This window comes from Pongo abelii, chromosome 3, assembly GCF_028885655.2.
Source record: "Pongo abelii isolate AG06213 chromosome 3, NHGRI_mPonAbe1-v2.0_pri, whole genome shotgun sequence".
NCBI classification, from domain to species: Eukaryota; Metazoa; Chordata; class Mammalia; order Primates; family Hominidae; genus Pongo; species Pongo abelii.
The window spans coordinates 63,166,814-63,191,600 of NC_071988.2; the positions used below are offsets into that span (position 1 = coordinate 63,166,814).

General features: G+C 36.7%; 1 protein-coding gene and 1 long non-coding RNA gene across 4 annotated transcripts; one reads left to right on the plus strand and one right to left on the minus strand.

Moving 5' to 3' along the window:
- Positions 1–621: 621 nt before the first annotated feature.
- EXOC1L (exocyst complex component 1 like) lies at positions 622–18,148 on the minus strand. 2 transcript variants are annotated; one of them, XM_054553462.2, is made up of 4 exons: positions 12,738–12,990; positions 7,722–7,910; positions 6,636–6,766; positions 622–1,026 (listed from the first exon to the last, which is right to left on the minus strand). In XM_054553462.2, the coding sequence occupies exons 3-4, from the start codon at positions 6,735–6,737 to the stop codon at positions 760–762; spliced, it is 369 nt and encodes a 122-aa protein (XP_054409437.1). In that variant the 5' UTR covers positions 6,738–6,766; positions 7,722–7,910; positions 12,738–12,990; the 3' UTR covers positions 622–759. The 2 variants fall into 2 exon arrangements, with proteins under 2 accessions (XP_054409437.1, XP_002814826.1); XM_002814780.4 differs by lacking the exons at positions 7,722–7,910; positions 12,738–12,990 and adding an exon at positions 18,028–18,148 and having other exon boundaries at positions 635–1,026.
- LOC129058790 (uncharacterized) lies at positions 13,094–18,706 on the plus strand. 2 transcript variants are annotated; one of them, XR_008524192.1, is made up of 5 exons: positions 13,116–13,178; positions 13,901–14,008; positions 15,386–15,501; positions 17,047–17,127; positions 18,217–18,706. It is a non-coding gene; the product is annotated as an uncharacterized LOC129058790 (long non-coding RNA). The 2 variants fall into 2 exon arrangements; XR_008524193.1 differs by lacking the exons at positions 13,901–14,008; positions 17,047–17,127 and having other exon boundaries at positions 13,094–13,178.
- The last annotated feature ends 6,081 nt before the right edge of the window (positions 18,707–24,787 follow it).

Sequence of the window (24,787 nt, forward strand, 5' to 3'; positions counted from 1 at the left end):
TTTTTGTACATGGTGTGAGGTAGGGGTCCAGCTTAATTCTTTTATATGTAGATATACAGTCATCCCAGGACAATTTGTTGAAGAGATTATTCTTTGCTTTTTGAATGGACTTGGCACCCTTGTCAAAAATCAGTTGACCATAAATGTATGAGTTTATTTCTGAACTCTCAATTCTATTCCATTGGTTTATAGGTTTTTCCTTATATAGGTACCACACTGTTTTGATTACTATAGCTTCAATAATAAGTTTTGAAATCAAGAAGTGTGAGTTCTCCAACTTTGTACTTCTTTTTCTTTATCTATTTGGGACCCCTTGAAATTCCATATGAATTTTGAGGATCAACTTTTCCATTTCTGCAGCAAAGGCTGTTGGAAATTTCATAGTAATTGCATTGAATCTGCTGATCACTTTTGGTAGTATTGACATCTTGATGATATTAAGTCTTCTTATCCATGAACACAAGGTGTTTTTCCACATACTTAGGTCTTTTATGGTTTTTCTTCACACTCTTTAGGAGAATACTAATTTAGTCAAAACCACCCAATTCCTACCAAAGTTACCAAGGATCACACTGGCAAGAAGTCTTGAATGTTGAATGATTACATTAAAATGCATTACACTGCAATTCACAAAGCATTACTTTATTTTTATTTAAATTATAATAATCACTGATGAAGGAAAAACAAAATTATGACCATCAATATTTACTTGGGAAACCATTTTCATAGGCCACTGATGAAGGAACGTGGTACACAGCTTCAGAGTGGCAAGGGACATAGGGACAAGCACACAAGATTGAAAGCATAAAAGCATATTCTCATAAGGACCAAACAATCCTTATTGTTGGAGGACCAAATGGAATCATCGTTAATGTATGTAGAATCAAAGTTCACGATCTGTAAGTCCTTCTTAAGATATGCATGATTCAGCTTATTTACAGTTCGAGCAAAGGCATATTTAGAAGCACAGCTATATGCTTCCAAACTGTACACTTTCTTGAAGTGCAGATCAAAAAATGGATTGTCCTGGAAGAGAATGAGAGACATGATTTAGTTGGTAGCCAAGAAAGTAGTTAGGTTTCCTGGATTCTCTCATATTCTCTTGGATATGTTTATTGATTGTAAAGTATCAATATCAAACATATTTCTAAAATCTACAAATGGGCTTTCCAAAGCTACCTACTTCAAAGTAATTGCGTCTAAAAATCAACAATAAGAAAGGTTATTTTTGAAGCATCTATGTTTTTTCAATTATACAAATAAAATGTGACTCAGACTGTGCAGTTATTAAGTCTTCTCAGTGTAATGAATTGGAGAGGATGAGTAGGGAATAAATAAATAAAGCAGAGAATAAACTCACAGACTTCTGGAAAACAGAAAAGGTTTCTCTCCCTTTTTAGTAGGAGGTTGGTTCCTTGTGCTATTTCAAAGGTAGAAGGAAGAAATACATGATAGCTAGCCATTGGCATGATACAGATCACCAATTTGCTGCCTTTGAAGTTTACAGCAAGGAATTACTTTTGAAGGTAATAGCAAGGACTATTGAATCATTCGACTGAAACTGACAAATTTACTAAAGACTGCCTCTAGGCTCTTACTATATCTGTAGCAGAAATGCTTCATGAAAAAGTGGAAACCAAACCTGATCTAGGTCCTACATGTTAAAATAATAATTGCTACTGTTAATAGCAGTAACAATGAGGCCTTGCATTTAAAAAGTTTACAAAATGCTTTCACATTCATTATCTGACTAACTCCTAACTCTTCTTCAAGACAGATATTTTGCATTATTTATCATCATGTTCCTAGTACTTATGCATGATGACTACTAATTTCTCAACAAATGTGTGTTGAACTGACCTGAAGTAGTCCTAAGAAAGGAGAAGTGGAGGCAAACATTGCCCTAAATAACAAATAGGCAGAGGACTCAACCAAACAGGAGTATTAATAATTCACCAGCATGTAGTATGTAACATCATATGCAAGCAACTTACATATTTGCAATTTGTTTTTTAAATAGGAAAATTCTTGCAGGAGGCAGGAAATAGAGGATGAATTTTAAAGTTAGACAACCATTTTGATTATTCCATGGGCAAAATGCTTATCTGATCTGACTCTCATTTTTCTCCTTATTTTAGATAGTGCTGCTGTGAAATTTACATGCGAAAAATCATATAAACGAGTGTGGAGCTTAATAAATGATAGTTCCTAAAGACTGTGATATTACCATTTAAAAAAGTTAAAAACAAAACAGAATCATGCTTTTACTTCTGGGCAGCAAAAGAAATAATCAGCAGAATAAACAGACAACCCACAGAGTGGGAGAAAATCTTTGCAATGTATACATCCAAGAAAGGACTAATATCCAGAATCTACAAGGAACTCAAACAAATCATCAAGAAAAAAACAAACAATTTGATCAAAAAGTGGGCTAAGGACATGAATAGGCAATTCTTAAAAGAAGATATACAAATGGCCAACAAACATGAAAAAATGCTCAATATCACTAATGATCAGAGAAATGCAAATAAAAACCACTATGCAATACCACCTTACTCCTGCAAGAATGATCATAATAAAAAAATAAAAAAATAGTAGATGTTGGCATGGATGTGGTGAAAAGGGAACACTTTTACACTGCTGGTGGGAATGTAAACTAGCACAACCACTATGGAAAAGAAGGGGGAGATTCCTTAAAGAACTAAAAGTAGAACTACCATTTGATACAGCAATCCAACTCCTGGGTTTCTACCCAGATGGAAAGAAGTCATTATATGAAAAAGATACTTACACATGCATGTTTATAGTAGCACAATTTGCAATTGCAAAAATATGGAACCAGCCCAAATGCCCATCAACCAACAAGTGGATAAAGAAATAATAATATATAAATAACATATATTATGATTTATATATCATGGAATACTACTCAGCCATAAAAAAGAATGATATAATGTCATTTACAGCAACCTGGATGGAATTGGAGACCATTATTCTAAGAGAAGTAACTCAGGAATGGAAAACCAAACATCACATATTCTCACTCATAAGTGGGAGTTAAGTTATGAGTATGCAAAAGCATAAGAATGACACAATGGACTTTGGGGACTCAAGGAAAGGGTAGGAGGAGCAGTGAGGGATAAAAGACTACACATTGGGTACAGTTACACTGCTTGGGTGATGGGTGCATCAAAATCTCAGAAATCACCACTAAAGAACTTATTCATGTAACCAGACACCACCTGCTTCTCAAAAACCTATTGAAATAAAAAGAAATAAATAAAATAAAAATTAAAAAACCATAATCATACTTAAAAAAAATGTATAAAGGTGGTGTGGTTTTTAAGTGCAGCACTTTTATAGTCACATTCACATTTTTTTTTTTTCTGGCGCTCATAACTACAGCTTGAAAGACAGTTCTGCCAAGAATCTCCATAAAGGGAAAGCACATCCATTGCATCACCAGATACAAATCATGTTCCTTAGGGAGTTTTCTCTTGCAAACATTTGCTCCTCATCAGGTAGAAAATACCCCTCATGCCTTTGAGATAATTGCAAATGAGTAATATTTTCCTTTAGCGTAATAATTGGAGCCTGAATATGCATGCACATAGGATACAAATCTGCCTGTCTCTGTCTCTCTCTCTTTTGATAGAATGCTAGAACTAAAAGGGATCTCAGGAATCATTTATTGATATGTTTTTAGCTGGGATAACACAGTAGTTTCCAGAGATATGAAGTCCAGGTCACACATTTAGTTATTGGCAGAGCCAGGACAAAACCCAAGATCTCAATCAGCACAAGCTCAATTTTTGCTACATCATCCTGTCTCCTGTTGCACCAGTCTCCAAATCCCCAGTCATTTTGATTTCTGCTTTATAAATTGACTTCATTTTCAATTCCATTCCACTTTAAAGTTGACAACTTTTTGGCTCAAAATTGCTCTCTATAAAACTGTATCATTGCTATTAATATGTAAATGTAATACATGTAATAATATAAATTATTACATTTATTGTAAATTAAATGCAATCATGTAAATGTAAAAAATGTAATAAATGCTGATCCCCAAGGATTAGATTTCAAAAAAGAGAAGTAGAAATTCCCAGAACAGTCAGGATATTTTTACTTCATCCATAGAAAATAAATCTTGCAAGAACTACTCTTTAGATATTATGGTTTTTCTTCTGGCAATTTAATATTTTAGGTCTTAAAGTGATGAGAAAACCAGAAATACTCAACCTATATTTTGTATCTTGTTCACTATGAAAGATAATAATCTTCAAATTGGAAAGGGAAAAGGGAAGAATCAACAATGTTGGGATGGAATTAAAGGCCATGAAAAGTGAGGAAAAAATAGAGCACAGTTAGTTGATTTGAAATGAATCTAAATTGACAGTCCTGGTGAATACAATCCTGGGCATTGAGCAAACTTGTAAAAATCAATGATAACATCGGTAATATTTGAGAGCTGGAGAAAAAAGACAAGAAAAATGGGCCAAAGATTGGTGGGGATAGTTAATTTGTGGGGCTAGTTCCTGAAACTACAGATTAGTGAACTTGACCTGCACTTCTGATCAAATTAAATGCAGTATTATAGAAATTTGACAGGTACAGAAAAATATAAAACAGAAATTAATAATTAAACAATTTGTAATCTTATCACAGAGGTAACTTATTAAAGTACCGGTTTGTTTTACATATACATGTATATACATATATACATATACTGACTTTTTTTTGTAAAAACATTAAGATTCATATTTCAATAACATGACTAAATATGCAAAATTGATGTAATATTTTAGAAAAGTTTTATATTTAGTTGATTTTTAGAAAACTTGTTAAGTGGCTGAACAATTGTGTTCTGAGATATTCTTTTGGAAGCATGTTTTATAATGGCTGTATAATATTCTATCATACAGATATGTAATAATATACTTAACCATTTCCTAAGCATCAAACATTTAGGTAGAACATATTGTCAGAAAGGTGTTACATGAATATTTAGGAAACACAGCAATGAAACCCAGCATTCTTTTGCCAAGAAGTCATGTCAAACACATCAACTTTTTTAAAAAGGTTTTTAAGTTGAAAAGTCCAGGTAATAGCAGATAGTATATGTTGATTTTAGTAAATGACAAATTTTAGATATTCAGATTAGATGAATAATTAAGGCAGAGATAAGTGCTTTTGGCTAATTCTCTACAGTATCCTCAGAGCCTAGCGGGGACTGGTATACAATAAATTCTCAATAAATGAATGAAGGAATAAATGAATATATGAATTTGTAGAGGTTTTCAACAACCAATCCAAAGAAGGCAAATTAATAGATTTCTGGGTAAAGTCTAGCTCTACCACTCAATAGCTATGTCACCTTGGGCAAGTCAATCTCTTTAAGTCTCATTTTCTTCATCTGTAAAATGGAATAATATAATCTAATTCAAAAGGTTTTATGGTGATTATGTAAAAATATACATGAAAGGAGCTTAGCCTGGTTTCTGGCACCTCAAAGAGTTTACTGAATATTGGTAGTAGCAAGTAACAGTACTACTAGCAGTAGTAATGGTAACCATCAATGATCTAGAGGTACATACTTGGCCTGCCTGCCTCATCAATTTTATTATTGACTTGGATGAAGTCCTAAATGTTGTGCTCATTAAATCTGAATCATACTATAGTGATATTAAAAAATAACAATATTAGAAGATTTTAAAGGTTGGAACAATAGGCCAAATGAAGACTATGGCATTTATTAAGATTGAGAATAAATGAGCTTAAAGTTCTAATTCATTCAACAATAACACTACAAAGACTTACTGAGTGCCTATCATCTATCAGGCTATGATAAAGGATGAAAACCATGGTCCTAATTTTTAAGGAGCTTTCTGTCTAGAGGGAATTCAGAGTAACCCAACAATTGCAGTTTGTAGGATTATGGTTATAATACATTTCCACCCATGCCATAATGAGTGTATGAGGGCAGAGAGTCAATAAGACTTTACTCAATGGGAAATCTGGGTAACAGTTAAAGGTAATTGGGCAGTTGAAGCCTCAGGAGTCAGTACTTAAGCATTGTGGAGGTAGAAAGTTCAAGGGGGAAGGGTTCTCCATCAAGAGCAGAGTTCAAAAACAGACTGTGAAAATCACTTGTCAGGGGTCAAGTGGGGAGATTGTAGTATCTACTCTTTCTCCACTTTCAACTCTAAGATTATAGGATTTCCATCCTTCTAGAGGACGAAGTGGGCTTGCTGATGGTAAAATTTGAAGTGAGGGAAGAAATCTCCTAAATTTATAGAGGAAATTGTGGTGGGGAGAAAGTGATGGTAGAAGCATCATATATTTGGAAAAATGGCATTTAAATTTTCAGGATTGACTGGTAGATTGTGTTTAACCTGTTAAGAGGCCCTTGGGAAAGGTGCTTTTAAATTTAATAGACAAAATTCCACTTGAAACTCATAAAAACAGAATCAAAAAACCAGTACATCATCCCAGTAGATTAAACTATGCCACTTACGAACAATATAATGTCATCTTAACACTTAGTACATGCCAAGAATATATGAAGCAGGATATTGAACATAAAGATCTCCAGCATATTGATTCCACATCTCCTTATAAAATGTAATACTTACAGTATCTGCTTCTTTTCCATCAATCATCTGCAGATCGTTCAAAGACCACTTTTTTGTTACTTCATATTTTTCATCTAAACCTATTCTGTAGTGTTTCACCATGATTATTTTTACTTCTTCCTTTTTGGTCACTGTAGGACAGAAAAATACTTAGTTTACATAAATTCTTAGAAGCTAATAAATTATTCAAGTCATACTTTTTGGTATTTATGTATCCCCTTTTAATAAAATGACATTGAACCCACATTATAGATGTGCCTCAATTGTGAGCCCTGATGTATCTGAATCTTCACAGTATGCCCCCAAATTTGCTCAATGTATTAACTTTATTTTTGCTACAGTTGTGGTTACATACTGCCACAGTAATGTCTGTTAAATAGAACATTGAGCTATGTGCTTTGAGCTCTGAGCATTGTGGTAGAGAATAGGGTTCATCTTGGGGCAGGAAATAAGAGGCTTAGCCTTAGCATACAGTCAGTGCCAAGTGTTTATCAGAACAGGTTGGAATTTTAATTTATGACAATATAAGAAAGTGAGGTCATGGAAGTAAACAGTAATGCTTTACAGCAACATAGTGTTGAAGAGTAAGTGACCAAGCAAATACTGCAGTAACTGTGGACACTTGGCTTTAAATTCACTCTGAGACTTACAATGTAGAAATGCTTGCATCACAGCTATTGTTAACCCGTTTGGTATTGCTCGAGATTGTAATCCTCTCAAGTGTGTCTCTCAAATTCTAGTATTCAAAATGTGCCATTTGCACAAAAAGTTTTAGTACTATACTTTGAAAGATATGGGAAATTTTTGCTTATTTTGTGGGAACAAAATGAGGGAAATGCTTTTTTGGTCTTAAAATCATTTGGTCTTATATACACACATCGGAAGAATCAATATTTGAGCATAGAGCTCTTAAGTTGAAAATTATCAATGAGTTATTATGGTAAAGGAATATTTACTGAGTATTTGCTACTTGCATGATAGAACTGTAATAGATGCCACAGGGGATACAAGTAAAAGACATGGGCCCTGCCCTCTAAAAATTTATGGTTTCATTGGGGAGACAAGGCTAACACACTTGTCACATACAATAGCATATTATAAAGAGGTGGCAGGTGGGGATCGAATTCCTAAGATTTCCCTTCAAGATGAGTCATGTTACTTAGAGAGTTGCAAGCTGGTTCTGTCTTCTAAGAGTGACTCTGGAATTTTTTCTCACGGTGGGGGAAGACTCTCTCTTGGTTCTGGAAAGCATCACTTTGACATGCTCTCCTAGCGCTGTAGACATGAAACAATATATCACAGTATAATCATAGTGAAAGATAAGTAATGTGGAGCAGACTACATGTTCAATAGGAGTTCTGAGAAGGGAAAGGATTGAAGTAGTTAAGGCAGGAATTACAAATGAAGTAGAATTTGAGATGGGGCTTAAATTTTGAAAAGACAGAGGTCATACTGCAGACATTTCTAGGTGAAGGGCAGCATGTGGAAATGCATCAGCAATAGAAGTTAACGTCACCAGGTAGAATCAAAGAAAGTGGACTGCATGGGTTGGCTGATGTTAAGACATGTGGGCAGTAGGATTCACTAGGTACAGAAGGTTGTGAAAATGTTTTGAAAGACTCTGGATTTGAAATGCAACAGAAACCACTTTGGACCTGTGTCTGAATTCTCTTTTCTGGATGGAGTGATGTGAGGCTGATCTATTATAGTAAGGGCTCTAGAATTGGGTCTAGCAAAAGGAGCATCCATTGCCTGATGGCGCCAGTGATACTGAAATCAAGACAGCCAGTTGAGCTGAGAGTTGATGACAGAGCTCAGTCCTCGGGAGAAGGGAGTGGGAGCAGTCTGACAAATCTCAGAAGAAGGCACTGTGTCAGGTGTTCAGGGAAAGCTCTTTTAGCAACACCTGTTCGTTAAGTCTCCCTCTTTTGGTAGCAAAAGACTAATGAAATGGTACTCTATTAAAGAAGAATTTTTCTGGCAGCAGTGACATACAGGATACATGGAAGAGGAAATGAAAGAGGAACTGGAGGACCCCGGAAAATGCACTGCAGCTTAATGAGTTCTGGCACTGGACATTCTGGAGTTAAATCATGACACCATCTCTTAACAGTGTGGTCTAAGTAAATGATTTAATCTCTAGAGAGATTAAACCTCACTTTTCTTATGTTGTAAAATAGACACCAGAATGATATAAATTCATAGGGTGTAAAGACTAAAGTAGACAAAATATATAAAGAACTTAGGATAGTGCCTGGTTTACAGTAACTGTTAAAAATGTTTTGTTTTGTTTTGTTTGTTTTAAGAGGCTGTTGTAGTAACCTGGGCATGGGATGTGGGTCATGGATAAAGAAGTGGAAAACCCAAGTAAGATTTTAAATAACACTGGATGGAAATAACACTGAATGAAAACCAAACACTGAATACAAACCCAAATAGGAAAGTAGAGAGGGTGAGTTGGTTGGGTGGAAAAATGAGTTTTGTTTTTGACACACAGTTGAAGTAGCCACAAATTATCTCAAAAGAGAACGAGATGGAAGTTTTGTAGTTTAGGAATGGAGATACTTGGGTTTTTTTGTGTGGAAAGGTTTCCAAGGCCAGTTTTTTGTTGTTGTTGTTTGTTTGTTTTTCATTTTGAAAGAGGGTCTCACTCTGTTACCCAAGCTGGAGTACAGTGGCATGATCATGGCTCACTGCAGCCTCAACCTCCTGGACTCAAGCATACTTCCACCTCAGCCTCCTGAGTAGCTGGGACTACAGGAGTGCACCACTATGCCTGGCTAATTTTTTAATTTTTTTTGTAGAGACGGGTCTCACTGTATTATCCAGTGATAATGATAGTGGTCTCAAACTCCTGACCTCAAGCCATGCTCCTGCCTCGGCCTCTCAAAATGTTGGGATTATAGGTGACAGTCACCATGCCTGGCCCCCAAACCAAATTTGTAGAGAAAAGAGCAGAGGAAAGAGGTGAGAGAAAGTGAGAAGAAAAATAGATGCCAGGAAAGACGTCTGAGAAGGGGTCTGAGAGACAGGCCCAGCTATGTAATGCTATGGGAATCAAGAGGACAGTGAAGTTTAAAGGTTTGGAGACAATCCCATGAAGTCCCTTTATTAGGTAAGGCAGAGTTCAGCCCTAGCACTGAATCTGACTTGGAAGAAGATCGTGAATTTCCTCCATGAGGAAAGTTTCTCTAGAATGCTGAGGGCAGAAGACAACTTGCAGAGGACTCCTTCATGCACTAACACTATTTGAGTGCACATTGTGTGCCAGCCTCAAGGTTAGGTAGGATTTACAAAGGTAATAGGAAGGAAGACTAAAGGCTATGATGGAGATCACATATTCTAGGAGTTTGGAAGAGGAGGGATTATACATTTTGGAGGCAGAGGGAGTGACTAAGGCACATCTTCTGGAGAGGACCTCAAGCAGAAGACCTTAACTTGGGGTCAATGAGCTAGTTTAGAGTCTGTGATCCCTCTGACAGTGTGCCAAAGTTGGTGGGCTTCTGCCCATCTATCCTTCTCTAGCACTAAAAAGGTTCCATCTCCACTGGTGTAGATGTCAGCCTTGGGAAGATGAAAGGATTCAAAGTGAAGCTGTTAGGCAGAGGTGGTGAAGTGGAGGCACACTTGAATCTGTCATGCTTACTAAGGACAAGATCTTGGAGACATTTTCCTCCACCAGGAGGCAGTTGTATGTCCAGAAAGAAGCTGTACCCCAGAACCAAAGGACTATGTTCTTGCTCCAGCTAGCTGTCTCACATGCTGCTTACGGGGTGGGAGAGGATGGGGTTGGGGAGGTATGAAAAATGTAATTTTCACGGAGCAAATTCCACTGCCTCATCTACATGTTATGAAAAGCATGTTATGGTCATTTGCAGGCCATGCATTCATCTCATTAAATTGATAAATATTTGAGTGCCCTTTTTGTACCAAGCACTGTGTTAGGAATTGAAAACATTAAATCTCATAAGGCATCATTCCTGCTGTCACTGAGATTGTAGGGAGAGGCATCTTCAGAAAGAAAACCTGTGCTCACAGTTCTGCAAATAAGAAATAGACAAAGTAATTGAGGAATGTGGAGGAAGGATGTCTTCATCCAAGTGGGGGTCTGGGAGAGCTTCCTGAGAGAGGTAACCTGAGTTGTAAAGGGCGTAGAAGTTAGCAGAATGAAGATGGGTAAAGGTAGTTCTAGAAAACCATTCACACAAAGGCATGAAATACTTGACACTTTTAAGTCATTAAAAGCATCTGGTATTGCTGGCATGAGGTGTGAGGGTGCACAGGTGGCAGGGAACAAGTTAGGCAAGACTAATTCCTGAGGGGTCTAGAATACCAGGCTGAGAAGATCAAAGGTTATTCTGAAAGCCATGCATTTCTCTGTATAAGACAGAGAAGTTGTCACTGAAGGATTTAAAGTGAATGGACAGACTGAGCTTTTAAGCTTCAGAAACTTATTTTGTGATCTTCCATGAAGGATAGGTTGGAGGTGGGGAATGGAGAGAAGAGACATGAAGAAGCAGAGTCCTACGAGTCATCACATTTTCTTACATTAATGGTCACTGTCCCATTAACACCAAACTAAGAAAGTAAAAGAGCATTCTTTAAAAGTTAACCTTTTGACAAAACAGCTTCCTTTGTAGCTAAGGAGTCTCCAAGAATTGTCTTTAGCCACAAGCCAAAGAAGTCTACTTAGCCTGGAGTCAACCCAATCCCTAATTTCCACACTTGAGCTTTGCTGCCAGCTAAAATTAAATGGCCGTATCCACATTAATGCAGTGGCAAAGTGGAAACCTATCACATTGTCTTAAAACAGAAATGTGTTTATATAATCAAAATGTTAGCTGTTTTCAGTAACATCAGAGTTTCCATTATCGAACTATGATTTAGTGAGTAATATCTATAGACTCAGGGAATTTCAGAGTTAATCTGTTCTAGTTTTAATTTTAGTCAGCATTTTCAGAATTATAATTTTAACTTCATACCAATCATTTATTTTCACTTTAAATTTTAAAATAAACTTTGTCATTAATAAATGCCTCTATTACCACGGTAAAATAGTCACTATTATTCATGAGGCTAAATGGAAGAAACATTGCCCGATTGATCCAATATAATTTGGCAGAATAGAAGAAAACAGTAGCTCACAAGTAAGTTGCACAGAATGCTTTAAAGAAACAACTCTTCTTTTACATTCTATTGTTATACAATTGTTTTCATCATTTAAGTTAAATAATGGAGAGAAATTACTATGAGATATTGAAGAAAAGCAGCATCAGTGAAATGTTACAACATATATGGTGCTGTCTTGGGTCACTGAGAAGACTATCATTACTTTCATCAAAAGAGTAATTTTCTTTTTTTCTTTTCTTTTTTTTTTTTTTTTGAGATGGAGTTTCGCTCTTGTCGCCCAGGCTGGAGTGCAACAGCACAATCTCGACTCACTGCAACCTCCGCCTCCTGGGTTCAAGTGATTCTCCTGCCTCAGCCTCCTGAGTAGCTAGGATTACAGGCACCCACCACCACACTCAGCTAATTTTTGTATTTTTAGTAGAGACAGAGTTTCACCATGTTGGCCAGGCTTGTCTCAAACTCTTGACCTCAGGTGATCCAGATGCTCACCTCGGCCTCCCAAAGTGCTGGGATTAGAAGTGTGAGCCACCATGCCTGGCCAAAAGAGTAATTTTCAAATAATATTTTTCTTTAGAAATATTTTTAAAATCAAATTTTGGGCTACACTGAGGGTCTTTAAAATGAAAAAAATTGGTATAAGCAAGTAAGAACATGAGTTGCTGATGTTTTTACAGAATGGGAGATAGAATGAAAGAGAAGGAAAGTGATTTTGTGGGAATAGAAGTACCAAGAGAGAAGGGACATCCAATGAGGCATATGCAAGGTTTGGCTTTATGAGCTCCAATCTAGCATTTGTCAGTGTCCCTACTAAAAGTAATATTGCATAGTAATTTGGCACAAGTGGACCCGGATTTAAAGCCTCCATTAGTCACTTAGCAGCTGATTATCTTGGGCAAGTTATTTAGCTACTGTATGCTTCAATTTTATCATGCATAGATGTGGCAAATAAGATAAAATATGTGAAGGACTTACCATAGTGCCGGGCTAATGTGTTAAGAAAAGCATCTACTCTTACTGGTTAGAAGCAATATGGTAAAGTGGAAAAAAACTTGGGTTTTAGAATTAGATTTATGACCTGTGGGCCTTGGACTAGGTACTTAACTTCTTGTGACCTATGGTTTCCTCACCTGTGAAACAGGAATTTTATCTATCACATAAGCTGGTTGTGAAGATTAAAAGGAATAAAGCATATAAATGGTACTAAATGGACTTGTGCCTGGCCCTCAGCAGGTATGCCTTACAGCTATCCCTTTTATTGCATCATCAATAATGCCATGCTAATAATGAAAAATTTTAAATACTTCCCCCCTTCAAAGCTCTGAAATCAAGCTCCTAGTCACTCTACAAATGATGCAAATGGCTTGGAGTTTAGAATTGGCAGATCATCTTGATTTCCACATTTAGATCTCCAAGGTAATAGATTAACCACTGGGAAAATCTGTCTCATAAGTTACTAACTGATGATGGTGATGTGGGTTGTTCATTTTAGAGATAATGATAATATCCCCACTCCAAAATCCAAGCTACCGGCCCTTTTAGAACTAAATGCTAAGTTACAGTAAACGCAAGGTAACAAGAGGCCTCAAATGGGAGCTTCATCATTTCCATATTGTAACCTTCACCTACAATTACCCTGATTTGGAGAATCAGAATATTTTATTTAAATTCCTGCGTAGGGCTGAGTGTGGTGGCTCATGCTTGTAATCCCAGCACTTTGGGAGGCTGAGGCAGGATGGCTTGATGCCAGGAGTTCAAGACCAGCCTGGGCAATATAGCGAGACTCCATCTCTACAAAAAACACTAATAAATTAGCCAGGCATAGTGGCGCATGACTATAGTCCCAGCTACTCAGGAGGCTGAGGTGGGAGAATCACCTGAGCCCCAGAGGTTGAGGCTGCAGTGAGCCAAGATCAGGCCACTGTACTCCAGCCTGGGTGTCAAAGTGAGACCTTGTCTCAAAAAATAAAATAAAATAAAATAAAAATAAATTCCTCCATAGAGACATTTAGTGATATTCCACAAATGCATTTTGTGTTTGTGTGTGTGAGAGAGAGAGAGAGAGAGAGAGAGAGAGAGACTTGAAAAAAATACAGAGTCTTGAGCAAAAATAATAAAGTGTTTTTTTCTACCTTTAGAAGACAAAGAGCAAGAATTTTAAAGTATAAAATCTACTTTAATATTCAAGGTCTGTTCCCCATTTGACAATTCTGATTGTAATTAATTGTTACAATCAGTAACAATTGGTAAGTTTTGTGAATTTTATGATATATGTATTTTATTTTTTAATAAAATGCATCACTTAGAAATCAATCCTATATTTCTTCTTTTCATTATTTTTTAACATAGAGAATAATAAACACCATCAAATTAGAATTTCTTCAAGTGTGTTCTCTTTTTGAGCACAAGATTTCTGTGTTGTCACAGAACCAAATCTATTCATATTTATTAAAGGAAGTATGATAGGTCATAAAAGGGAAGATATTAAATTATTATGTAGCAAAACAACCTTGACAGGAGAATCCTTGAACCCAGGAGGCGGAGATTGCAGTGAGCCGAGATCGAGATCATGCCACTGCACTCCAGCCTGGGCGACAGAGCAAGACTCTGTCTCAAAACAAACAAACAAACAAACAAACAAAAACAAAAAAAAAGCCAAAAACGAGAAAAAAAAAACCAGCCTTGAGTAAACCTGCAACTTGAAAAAATAAAAAAGAATATACACATAAACTATGTTTGGCTCTATAATCAGAACATATGCATGGTTGTTTGGATATATTTTGGCCTGCATAATTGTTATTCTACTACTGCTAATAACATCTTTAATTATATGAAAACTTTTTAAAACATTAGTCCATGTTTAAATCTTCAAAACACTATGTATTACGATAGTTTGTTCTCAATTCACAGCTGAAAAATTAAACTAACCTCTTCCAGACAATACTATTGTCTCCTGAAATGACAACTTAAGGAACGAAATTCTTTAGATTGTGCTCTCTGTTGTTAAGATATTGGGAATTCACAAATGTAGCAGTAGTTGTCCCAAATGAAGTCTTTAAAATCATTTTTAGCAACCTCCTTTTCTCGTTAACTCATTCTTATTTAACAATCTTATTGTTAACATTATTATTGTAAATGATTATTAGATTCTTTGATTCGCAGAGAAGTTCTGGTACGGCTTAAAAAATATATATAGAGAGAATTTATGCATATTATTTTTACAATTCTAGCAAATGCCATTTATTTTCAGATTAATATCTATGAATGGAAGACGTTTTTCTAGAAGTATGAGAATACTGAAAAATAATCAACATCTGAATATACATACAATTTTAAATTAACATAATATACAATATATCAATTTTTTATTTTATATTAAATATACACACATATGTTTACTATTTTGTTTTTACTATAACTATGTATTTATAGTATATACATATATACACATATATTTCAGCATATTTTTAATGATAAATTATTTTTTCTGCATATCTGAAAATTATAACCTTAATTTAATTTTATTTATTTAGAATATAATGCATCACATTTGGTTTTATCCTAGTAAGAATTTAACAGGGGAGCACTGTGGGCAGATATAAGTGTTTTTATTTCTGTTTCAGAGATGTCACCACTGAGGCCAGAGAGCCTAATTATCTTGTCCCAAATTTCACAGCTGGTGGGTGGCAAAGCAGCACCAGGTTTCACACCAAGTTTGCCTGATTCCAAGTGTGTGAAGGTCTGTTCCACTATGCCCTGTTACTTTCCATCCAGTTTTGGCTAATGCTTTAATATACTATGTCGAGTCCTTCAGCATTTCTTTAATTCATGTGCACTCTCATCATTGCACATGTGACTTATTCCTTTCTAGTGCCAGCACATAATAGAGCTCCTCCCTCCTTCATAAGAAGATGCTACTTTTAACTTCCAGTGATAATGTTCTAGGTAGGGGACGCTAGTCCCAGGGAGAAATGACCATGCAAACCCTAAGGTGGGAGTGGGCTGAGGTCCCAGGAAATCCCCCATGTACCTCCTAGCAAACCAGAAAGGGAAATTGAGTTTTTGACATCTAATTTTGATATCAACCAGGTAAATATCAAGATTTAACAGTAAGTCACAATCCTTTGGCTGCAAGACCACTGCAAAAGAGAGACTCTGGTCATATAAATAGAAAGCTTAACCATATTTAAACATATTTTCATTAATTGAAAAAATACATGATGGAATTTGACTACACTGGACTCTCAAGTCTCACAAATTTAGAAGCGCTAGTTGTAGGGAATAAAGAGGAAATCATAATGTGACTCTACTCCCTGAAGGTGGCCATTGTTCAAAGTATGGAGTTTCATGTCTCAACAATTACGATGTGATCTGTTTGATTCATTACCAATGGAAATTGTCTGAGTCAAGCATGGTCAAAGCCAAGACTATTCAAGCAATACGCTGACTTATTTTAAATTACTGTTCCAGCAAAATGTATTAATTTTTAAATTGCCATAAAAAGGTGTTACGTTTGGAGAAAGTGCTCTCAAATTGATGATGTGATATAGAAGAGAGTCGTGAAAAGTTAGTGAACTGACATGGCTTATAAAGTTAACTTGTATCTAGAATAGCACAATATTGTCTTAATATTGTCTAGAATAGCACAATATTGTTTTCTCTTCCTCACCTCTGGGAAGATCTTGTTTTTTCCTTGTTTCTTACATGACAGAATTATTGAATTATTTCCAAACATTTAAATCTAGGAGACTTTTTTTCATGTCAGATAGAACGAGTCTAGTTAATTACATAATTTGGAGGGAGAAACTAAGATATATTTGGTAAGTTAGATATATAAATTATTGTGATTATTTAATTTTTCATGTTTTTCTTTAAAAATATGTGTATACTAATGTTACCAATGAGAAATCAGCTTTATAAAGTGGAAATTACAACAAATACAAAATTATTACATTTTAATGTTGGAATAAGCATCTTCTCTAATATATTCAGTAAAAATATTTTAAGATACAGTGATTTGATGGCTAGGATACGATGTAGTTTCTTAAATTGTTTCTAATTGACTTTTAAAAATACTTAATTTCTTTCTTTTTCCTGGGCCAATTAATTTTTTTATGTCACTAGAATACCCTTTACACTTTGTAGTTATATAGCAAAATATGCTAAAGTGTCAGATAAATATTTCTAATGTTATTATTGGGTAAATATTACTATATTTATTAGAAATGACAGAATTCTAAAAATTCTTGGCATGTTCTTTAAAGACATTCTATTTCCCTTACAGCACTCCCTCCTGACAACTTTGAAAGGCCTTCTAAGTCAATTACCAGAAAGGGAATTATAAGAAGTTGTTTTCTGAAAATAGGTGTGTGCCTTAGATAGGCAAGTCCACAATGAACACAAAGTTTCTAAGCTCTTTTCTCCTAAGCGCCTGAAAAGTATTAAAAGGCATGGACCAAGAAAAGGGAATACTGTATATTCTGTTCAGTAAAGGCATGAGCATTCCTGTCTAAATTCAGCACAGAAATCACAGGTTAGGCAAATCATAATTAAGTGCAAAAGCCTGTTCCTAGCTTTGAACAATTTTTATGAATTTTGGAAACATGAGAGTAAAAATCTTTATTTTAGTTAAATAGTTTGGAGGACATCCTCTTATCCTTAAAGTTCCATTTTCTTGAACTAGTTTCACCATTAAGGTATTGTTTTTGTGAGCACACTTCCTATAAGAGAAAGAAGTTTTAAAATATAATTTCTGTCTTCAAATAAACCACCAGGAAGTCTAAAGCCCTCAGAAGAAAATCTAAGGCTTTGTTTTTTTCCTAGGATGAAAAGGGAGAATGCCAGTTTTCCAGACTAGTTGCAAATGGTGCTGTATAACTCAATTCTCCAATGTATTTAAGAATATACAGAGAGCTCTCTGTTGCGTTTTTAAAAATGAGCTCTTACACAATAAAATTGCATGCCATGCAAATGAATTAAACAAACGATTGGAGACAAAATAATCAAATCAGGAGAAGGACACATCAGTTTCATTTCTCCACAATTAACCAAAGTATTCTAATACAATGTTTTTTTCTTTCATTTTTAACACTCTAAAAAATTCTGTAGAACCCAAATTCTTAAACCTTGCATAGTTAAGTTCTTATCAGAAGAAGATACACGTGCTGTATAGGAAAATAAATACAAAAAAAAAAAAATTCCCTCTATCATCCAAGCATCTCTGGGTGACTTGCTTTTTGAAATGATAACAGAAGGAACAGATTACCTGACACACAGAGGTAATACCTGTCCTGGACGGAGAACTCTATTTCAATAAACTCGTACAGATTCTGCGAGAGTGGCTTAAACAGTTTCTTCTCCAAGTCCTCCTTTACCAATGATGACATTTCCTCCAGTTCCACTTGGCCTGATGTCTTGGCTCAAGCTCACTCTTTCCTCTCCTTTTGCTCCCTAGATTTCTCGTTTGGGTTTGCAGCTCCTTGGTGAGTCCTGCCCACCTCTCAGCCCTGCCTCTCTTAACTTCGCATTCCTAGCCAGAGCCCAGATTCCCGAGAGCACTCAGCGCGGTCAGACCCCTCACTGCGGTGTCTGCCCAGTGGCAGCAGCGGCGGCGGCAGCCAAAATACAGCAGCCTCACTAGCCCCACCGTCAGTCTTCCGCGACCAGCCTCAAGCAGGCTGCTCTCTGGAGCTCTTCTGTGGCTTGCTGGTGGAGAAACATATTTAAGACCACCGACTGATACTCACAGATCTACTTGTGGAGTCCCCTGGCTATTCCAGTCTTGGTAGCCTTTTCCCCTTTCACAACACTATGCAAAGACCACGATTTCAGCTTGATGCCATTATATAAATCAGCTGTCTGGCTCTATTGATTGGGATCATCTTCCATTAAGAACTTTGCTATCATCGGCAAGAGAAAAGACATCTGTGCTTGCTCCTAACACTTCCAACAAGTCTCTTTCCCTCCCTTCCTTCCCCTCCTGATCTTTGCTTCCATGACAGTCTGCACCAATTCCTGGGTCTAAATTATTTTTAAAATGGAAATATTTAATGGGCTCACTTTAATACTATTTATGCCTCCACTCACAAAAATGTATTAGCCACCTACTAGGGTAAAGCATTATATTTTTCTTAGGAGAGTAAATTTCTTAGCCTCAAGGAACTTCTAATCTAACAGACATGAGTACACCGAACAGTTATCATAAATGTGTAAGAGTGATAAAGGCACAAAAGAGAAGGAAACACGGAATAGAAAAGGCATTTATACCTGAAAGGTATTGGAGAAAGTGCTATGAGAGAAGATCTGGAGCTTGAAGAATGACAGAAAAGTAGAGAGGTGGAGGAGGAGAAGCATATGCCAGTCCAGTGAGCCAAAAAAGCATGACGGTTGTGCTATGGTTTGAATGAGTCCCCTCCAAAACTCAGGTGTTGTCAATGTGATAGTATTGAGAGGTGGGGCCCTTAAAAAGTGAGTAGGCCATGAGGGCTACTCCATCCTGAATAGGACTAAGGCCCTTATAAAAGAGCCTTCACGCAGGTTTGGCTGACTTGCGCTTCTGCCTTCTGCTATGTGAGGACACACGTTCTTCCCATCTGGAGGAGGCAGCTCTCACCAGACAGCTGAACCTGCCAGTGCCTTGATCTTGGACTTGCCAGCCTGGAGAACTGTAAGAAATACATTTCTGTTTCTTATAAATGACCCAGTCTGTGGTATTTTGTAATAGTGGCACAGATGGACTAAGACAGGATATTTGGAAGGACAGGAAATAGCCCAGCTTTCCTGAGTTGTAGGGTATGTGAAGGTAAAAGATTAGCCTGGAAAGATAGATTGGGGCCAGATCATGAAGGGCCTTAAATACCAGCTAAGCCTTTGGACTTTATTCTACAGAAGTAGAGGGCCAATTAAGATTATTGACATTCATTCTTTCATTCATTTATTCATTCAACAGACATTTATTAAGAATTGACTATGTACCAGGCTCTTTTCTAAGAACTGGTGATACGGCAATGAAAAAATAGGCCAATTCCTTGCTCTACGGAGCTCAATGGGGTAGATAGAAAATGAAGAAATAAAGCAGATATCCAGGGTGCACTCAGTTGCAAGTAACAGAATATATGACATAAAGATATAACTAATCTCATGTAATAGAAGATCTGCAGGTAGGCAGTCCCAAGAGTTAGCTCAGGATTCATAGATAAGGATCCCAAATGCTTTCCATTCTTCTGATCTACCTTCCTCAGATGTTGGCTTTTTTGTCCTGAGGCTGTGTGGTTCAGATCCAAAGACAGAAAGTAGGAGAGGTAGCTCTTTTATGTTTCTTTTCATGAGGAAGCAAAATCTTTTTCAAAAACCATCAAGCAGACTTTCCTTTACATCTCAGTGGCCATAAATGGATCATATGGCATCCCTAGGAAAGCAAGTACAGTCATATGCTGCATAACAAGATTTCAGTCAACAATAGACTGCATACAGGATGGTGATCCCATCATCTCATAATGAAGCTGAAAAATTCCTATGACCCAGTGACATCATAGCCCCCACAATGTCAACCCAATACCTTTTCTATGTTTAGATATGTTTAGCTACACAAATACTTACCATGTGTTACAACTGCCCACACTATTCAGTACGGTACATGCTGCACAGTTTTGTAGCCTAGAAGCTATAGGCTGTACCATATAGCCCACCTAGGTGTGTAGTAGACTATGCCATCTAGGTTTGTGTAAGTACTCTCTATTATGTGGGCACAGCGATAAAATTGCCTAATGGTGCATTTCTCAAAAGATATCCCCATCATTAAGTGATGCATAATGGTATTTGTCTTTTTTGACTGCTATCATGGGAGGTGGAATTTTCTAACAAAGAAGAAAGGGATGGGAATAGCTATGAGCAGATAACCGACAGTGTCTACCATGGCTGCTCTAAAGAAAAACTATGACATGCCTGTAGCTAGGCTGAATTGTGGAGTCCTGGGTGAGACATTTGCCTTTCTGAGCCTCAGTTTCCTCATCTGAAGAATATTCTCTAGGATCTTTTCTGACCTTCAATATCCTCCTATTTTGTTTGTGATTCTGGGAATCTATGAAAACAATTTGAGCAAGGTGACCAAAGGACTAGTGTATTAGTCCATTCTCACCTTGCTATAAAGAAATACCTGAGACTGGGTAATTTACAAAGAAAAGAGGTTTAATCAACTCACAGTTACACAGGCTGTACAGGAAGCATGGTTGGAGAGGCCTCAGGAAACTTACAATCATAGCGGAAAGCGAAGAGGAAGGATCCACAGTCTTACATGGCTGGAGCAGGAGGAAGAGAGAGAAGGAGGAAGTACAACACACTTTTAAACAACCAGATCTCATGAGAACTCACTATCGTGAGAACAGCAAGGGTGAAATCCGCCCCCATGATCCAATCACTTCCCACCAGGTCCCTCCTCCTTCATTAGGGATTACAATTCAACGTGAGATTTGGGTCGGAACACAAATCTAAACCATATCAAGTAGCACTATGTTTGGATATGGAAATGGAGAAAGGAGGATGAATATAAGATACATCTGATAATAAAATCAGTAAGCAGTGGCACACAATTGAATGTGAAAGATGGAAAGTGGAGTCAATATGTCACAACTGCTTTCTACATCCACCTAGGGAATGAGTAAATGGCCTCCCATGATAGGAGATACATTTTTGAGGAGAAATTATTTTTCAGATTTTACACTTAAAAAAGTATCTCCAGCCGGGCACAGTGGCTAATGCCTATAATCCCAGCACTTTGGGAGGCTGAGGCGGGTAGATCATGAGGTCAGGAGATCGAGGCCATCCTGGCTAACGCGGTGAAACCCCATCTCTACTAAAAATACAAAAAATTAGCCGGGCGTGATGGCACGTGCCTGTAGTCCTAGCTACTTGGGAGGCTGAGGGAGGAGAATTGTTTGAACCTGGGAGGTGGAGGTTGCCGTGAGCCGAGATCGCACCACTGCACTCCAGTGTGGGTGACAGAGCAAAAAAAAAAAAGTATTTCCTATATGTTTTCATCTTCATATGGAGAAAAAAAAAATCATATGACTCAGGAACTCATCAACAATATTGTTACTGAAATTGTAATTAGATAATTATTTTCATGATTCTTTTTATCATGTTTTGTTACCTGCTAGACTACAAGTTTCATGAGGTGAGAAACCATGCTTTTTCTCTTACTACATATCCAAGATATGTGGGCTGTAGTGACTTACTTATAATGGGCATTCTTGCATTCATTTATTCATTTATTTATTAATGTTTACTGAAGAACAAATAAGTAAATCAAAAAGTCTTGTAATGACTTTTTGGAAATACTTTGCATAGCTGATTTGGTAGTGCTATATCCTTACAGATAGAGGGGAATTGGTCTTAATTTATGAGAGTCTCAGATGCACTTCTGGAGAAACTACTGCAACTTTCTCTTTAGGTTCTTAAGAATGTGTATGTATTCCAGTATTGTCTTAAGTAACATTGAAATCAGAAGTTCAGGAACTGACCTAGTGACTTTGTAGTTCCAAAATGAAATGTGTGCCATCAAGTGTGTTCAGAAACTATATGCCATTGGTTTGAATATTCTTATATCAATTTGTTTGACAGTTGTATTAGTCCATTTTCACACTGCTATAAAGAACTATCTGAGACAGGGTAATTTACAAAGAAAAGAGGTTTAATTGACTCGCAGTTCTGCGCAGCTGGGGAGGCCTCACAAAACTTACAATCACAGTGAAAGGCAAAGGAGAAGCAAGGCACATCTTACATGGTGAGAGAAAGACAGAGAGAGAGAGAGAGAGCACAACAAGGGGGAGGTGCTACACACTTTTAAACAATCAGGTCTTGTGAGAACTCTATCATGATACAGCACTAGGGAGATAGTGCTAAATCATTAGAAACCATCCCCATGATCCAATCACCTCCCACTAGGCCCCACCTTCAACACATGGGGATTACAACTTTACATGAGATTTGGTGGAGGCACAGACCCAAACCATAAGAGTCAAAGGGAAAAGTAAAAAGTCATGTTAAAATGCTAATAAATATCTTTCTTAAGGTTCTCAATAATTCTACAATCTATCAAAACATTACCTAAGTTAAATAATTCAAAGGATTCAACTTTAAAAGGAGTATAAAAGATAATTCACCAAAAGTGAAAAAAGGAAAATTTTTAGAGACCTTGATTTCTTTGTTAATTAAGAGGAGTATAATATCAGAACTTTGAAAACTAACATCAAAACAAGAGGTTATTGAAAAGTAACAAATGTATCCAAAAAAGTTCAGTAAGATATTTAATAGAGCTATTAAAATATTTTTTCCTCACAGCTAAAGATTATTCTAGTCTGTAAATTTATTTTCTGAAATGCCATAGAATTGTCAGTGGGGATAAAAAGGAAACTGTGGCAAAATGGTATGTTTCTGGAAAGACTCATTTTAAGAACCCCAGTGTCCCCCAAGTGTATTTCCTACAAGAAAGGACTTTTTAATACCTATTGTTGCACTAGTGAGGCTCAGCTAGTTCACCATCTGATTAAGTGATGAAGCATGGCTGGGGAGGCCTCAGTTTATATGGATGTAACCTTGATGGTATAGAGGAAGGCTAGATACTTAGAAGAAAAGACCTCCTTGCATATAAGATCTATAGATTAAACTTTGAGTTAATTGAGAAACTGAAGCCTGGGTTCTAAAATATCCACAATTAAAGGGGTCAACTATCATTTCTAAGTCTAAAAATAGTCCAGACCTATTTTATCCTTATTAATTTTGTTTTCAGAGAGAAATAATACTTTTTCTTTTAATTTTCAGTTTTGGAGTCTTGCATTAATCACTTCCCAACCTAGTCTTTAAAATTTTCACATTTTTTGCAACCATAGAATTATTTATTTGCTTAAGAAATCTGGAAGTCTGCTACCTGTACATAAGTAATAGGATCATCATGTGAGCAAATGATAATAGGAATCCCCTTTGCACATTCACAAATTACTCGAATAATAGGTCTGTACAGAGTTCATAGTTAAGGTAGTTAATTGCTCTTCTGGAATTACAGAGTTGGCCTTGTTGGGAGTTTGCTAAACCAAAGTTCTTCTCAGGGCTGCTCTTCAGGTACATAAGGATGTAGTAGAAAACACTATGCAAAATTTAAGGGCTGGGCCCCAACTTCCGTGTCTTCTTTTAGGCCCACATTCCAAAGCCTTTTTGGCTTAGGTGGTTATGTATGGCCTCACATCACTAAGTCCTTGAGTGACCTCTAGGACAGGAGGAGAAATACTATTTACCACCACTATCAATGACAGGCTCTGTGTGTTGGCCTCTAAAATATACATTGTTCCATTTAATCTTCCAACAAAGCTAACAGGTAGATATCATTGTCTTCATTTTATCTATGAGGAAACAGAGTTTTCTTTTTAAAATTATTATTACTATTATTTTATTTCAGTAGGTTTTTGAGGAACAGGTGGTGTTTGGTTACATGAATAAGTTCTTTGGTGATGATGTTTGAGATTTTGATGCACCCATCATCTGAGCAGTGTACGCTGTACTGTACCCAATGTGTGGTCTTTTATCCCTCACTCCCCTCCCACCATTTCCCTGAGTCCCTGAAGTCCATTGTCTCATTTTTATGCCTTTGCATCATCATAGCTTAGCTCCCACTTATGAGGGAGAACATACGATGTTTGGTTTTCCATGCCTTAGTTACTTCACTTAGAATAATGGTCTCCAATTCCATCCAGGTTGCCGCGAATGACATTATTTCATTCCCTTATATGGCTGAGTAGTATTCCATGGTATATATTATTTCTTTATCCACTCATTCATTGATGAACATTTAGGCTGGTTCCATATTTTTGCAATCGCGAATTGTGCTGCTATAAACATGCATGCCCAAGAGTCCTTTTCGTATAATGACTTCTTTCCCTCTGGGTAGAAACCCAGGAGTGGGATTGCTGGATGAAATGGTGGTTCTACTTTTAATTGTTTAAGGACTCTCCACACTGTTTTCCATAGTGGTTGTA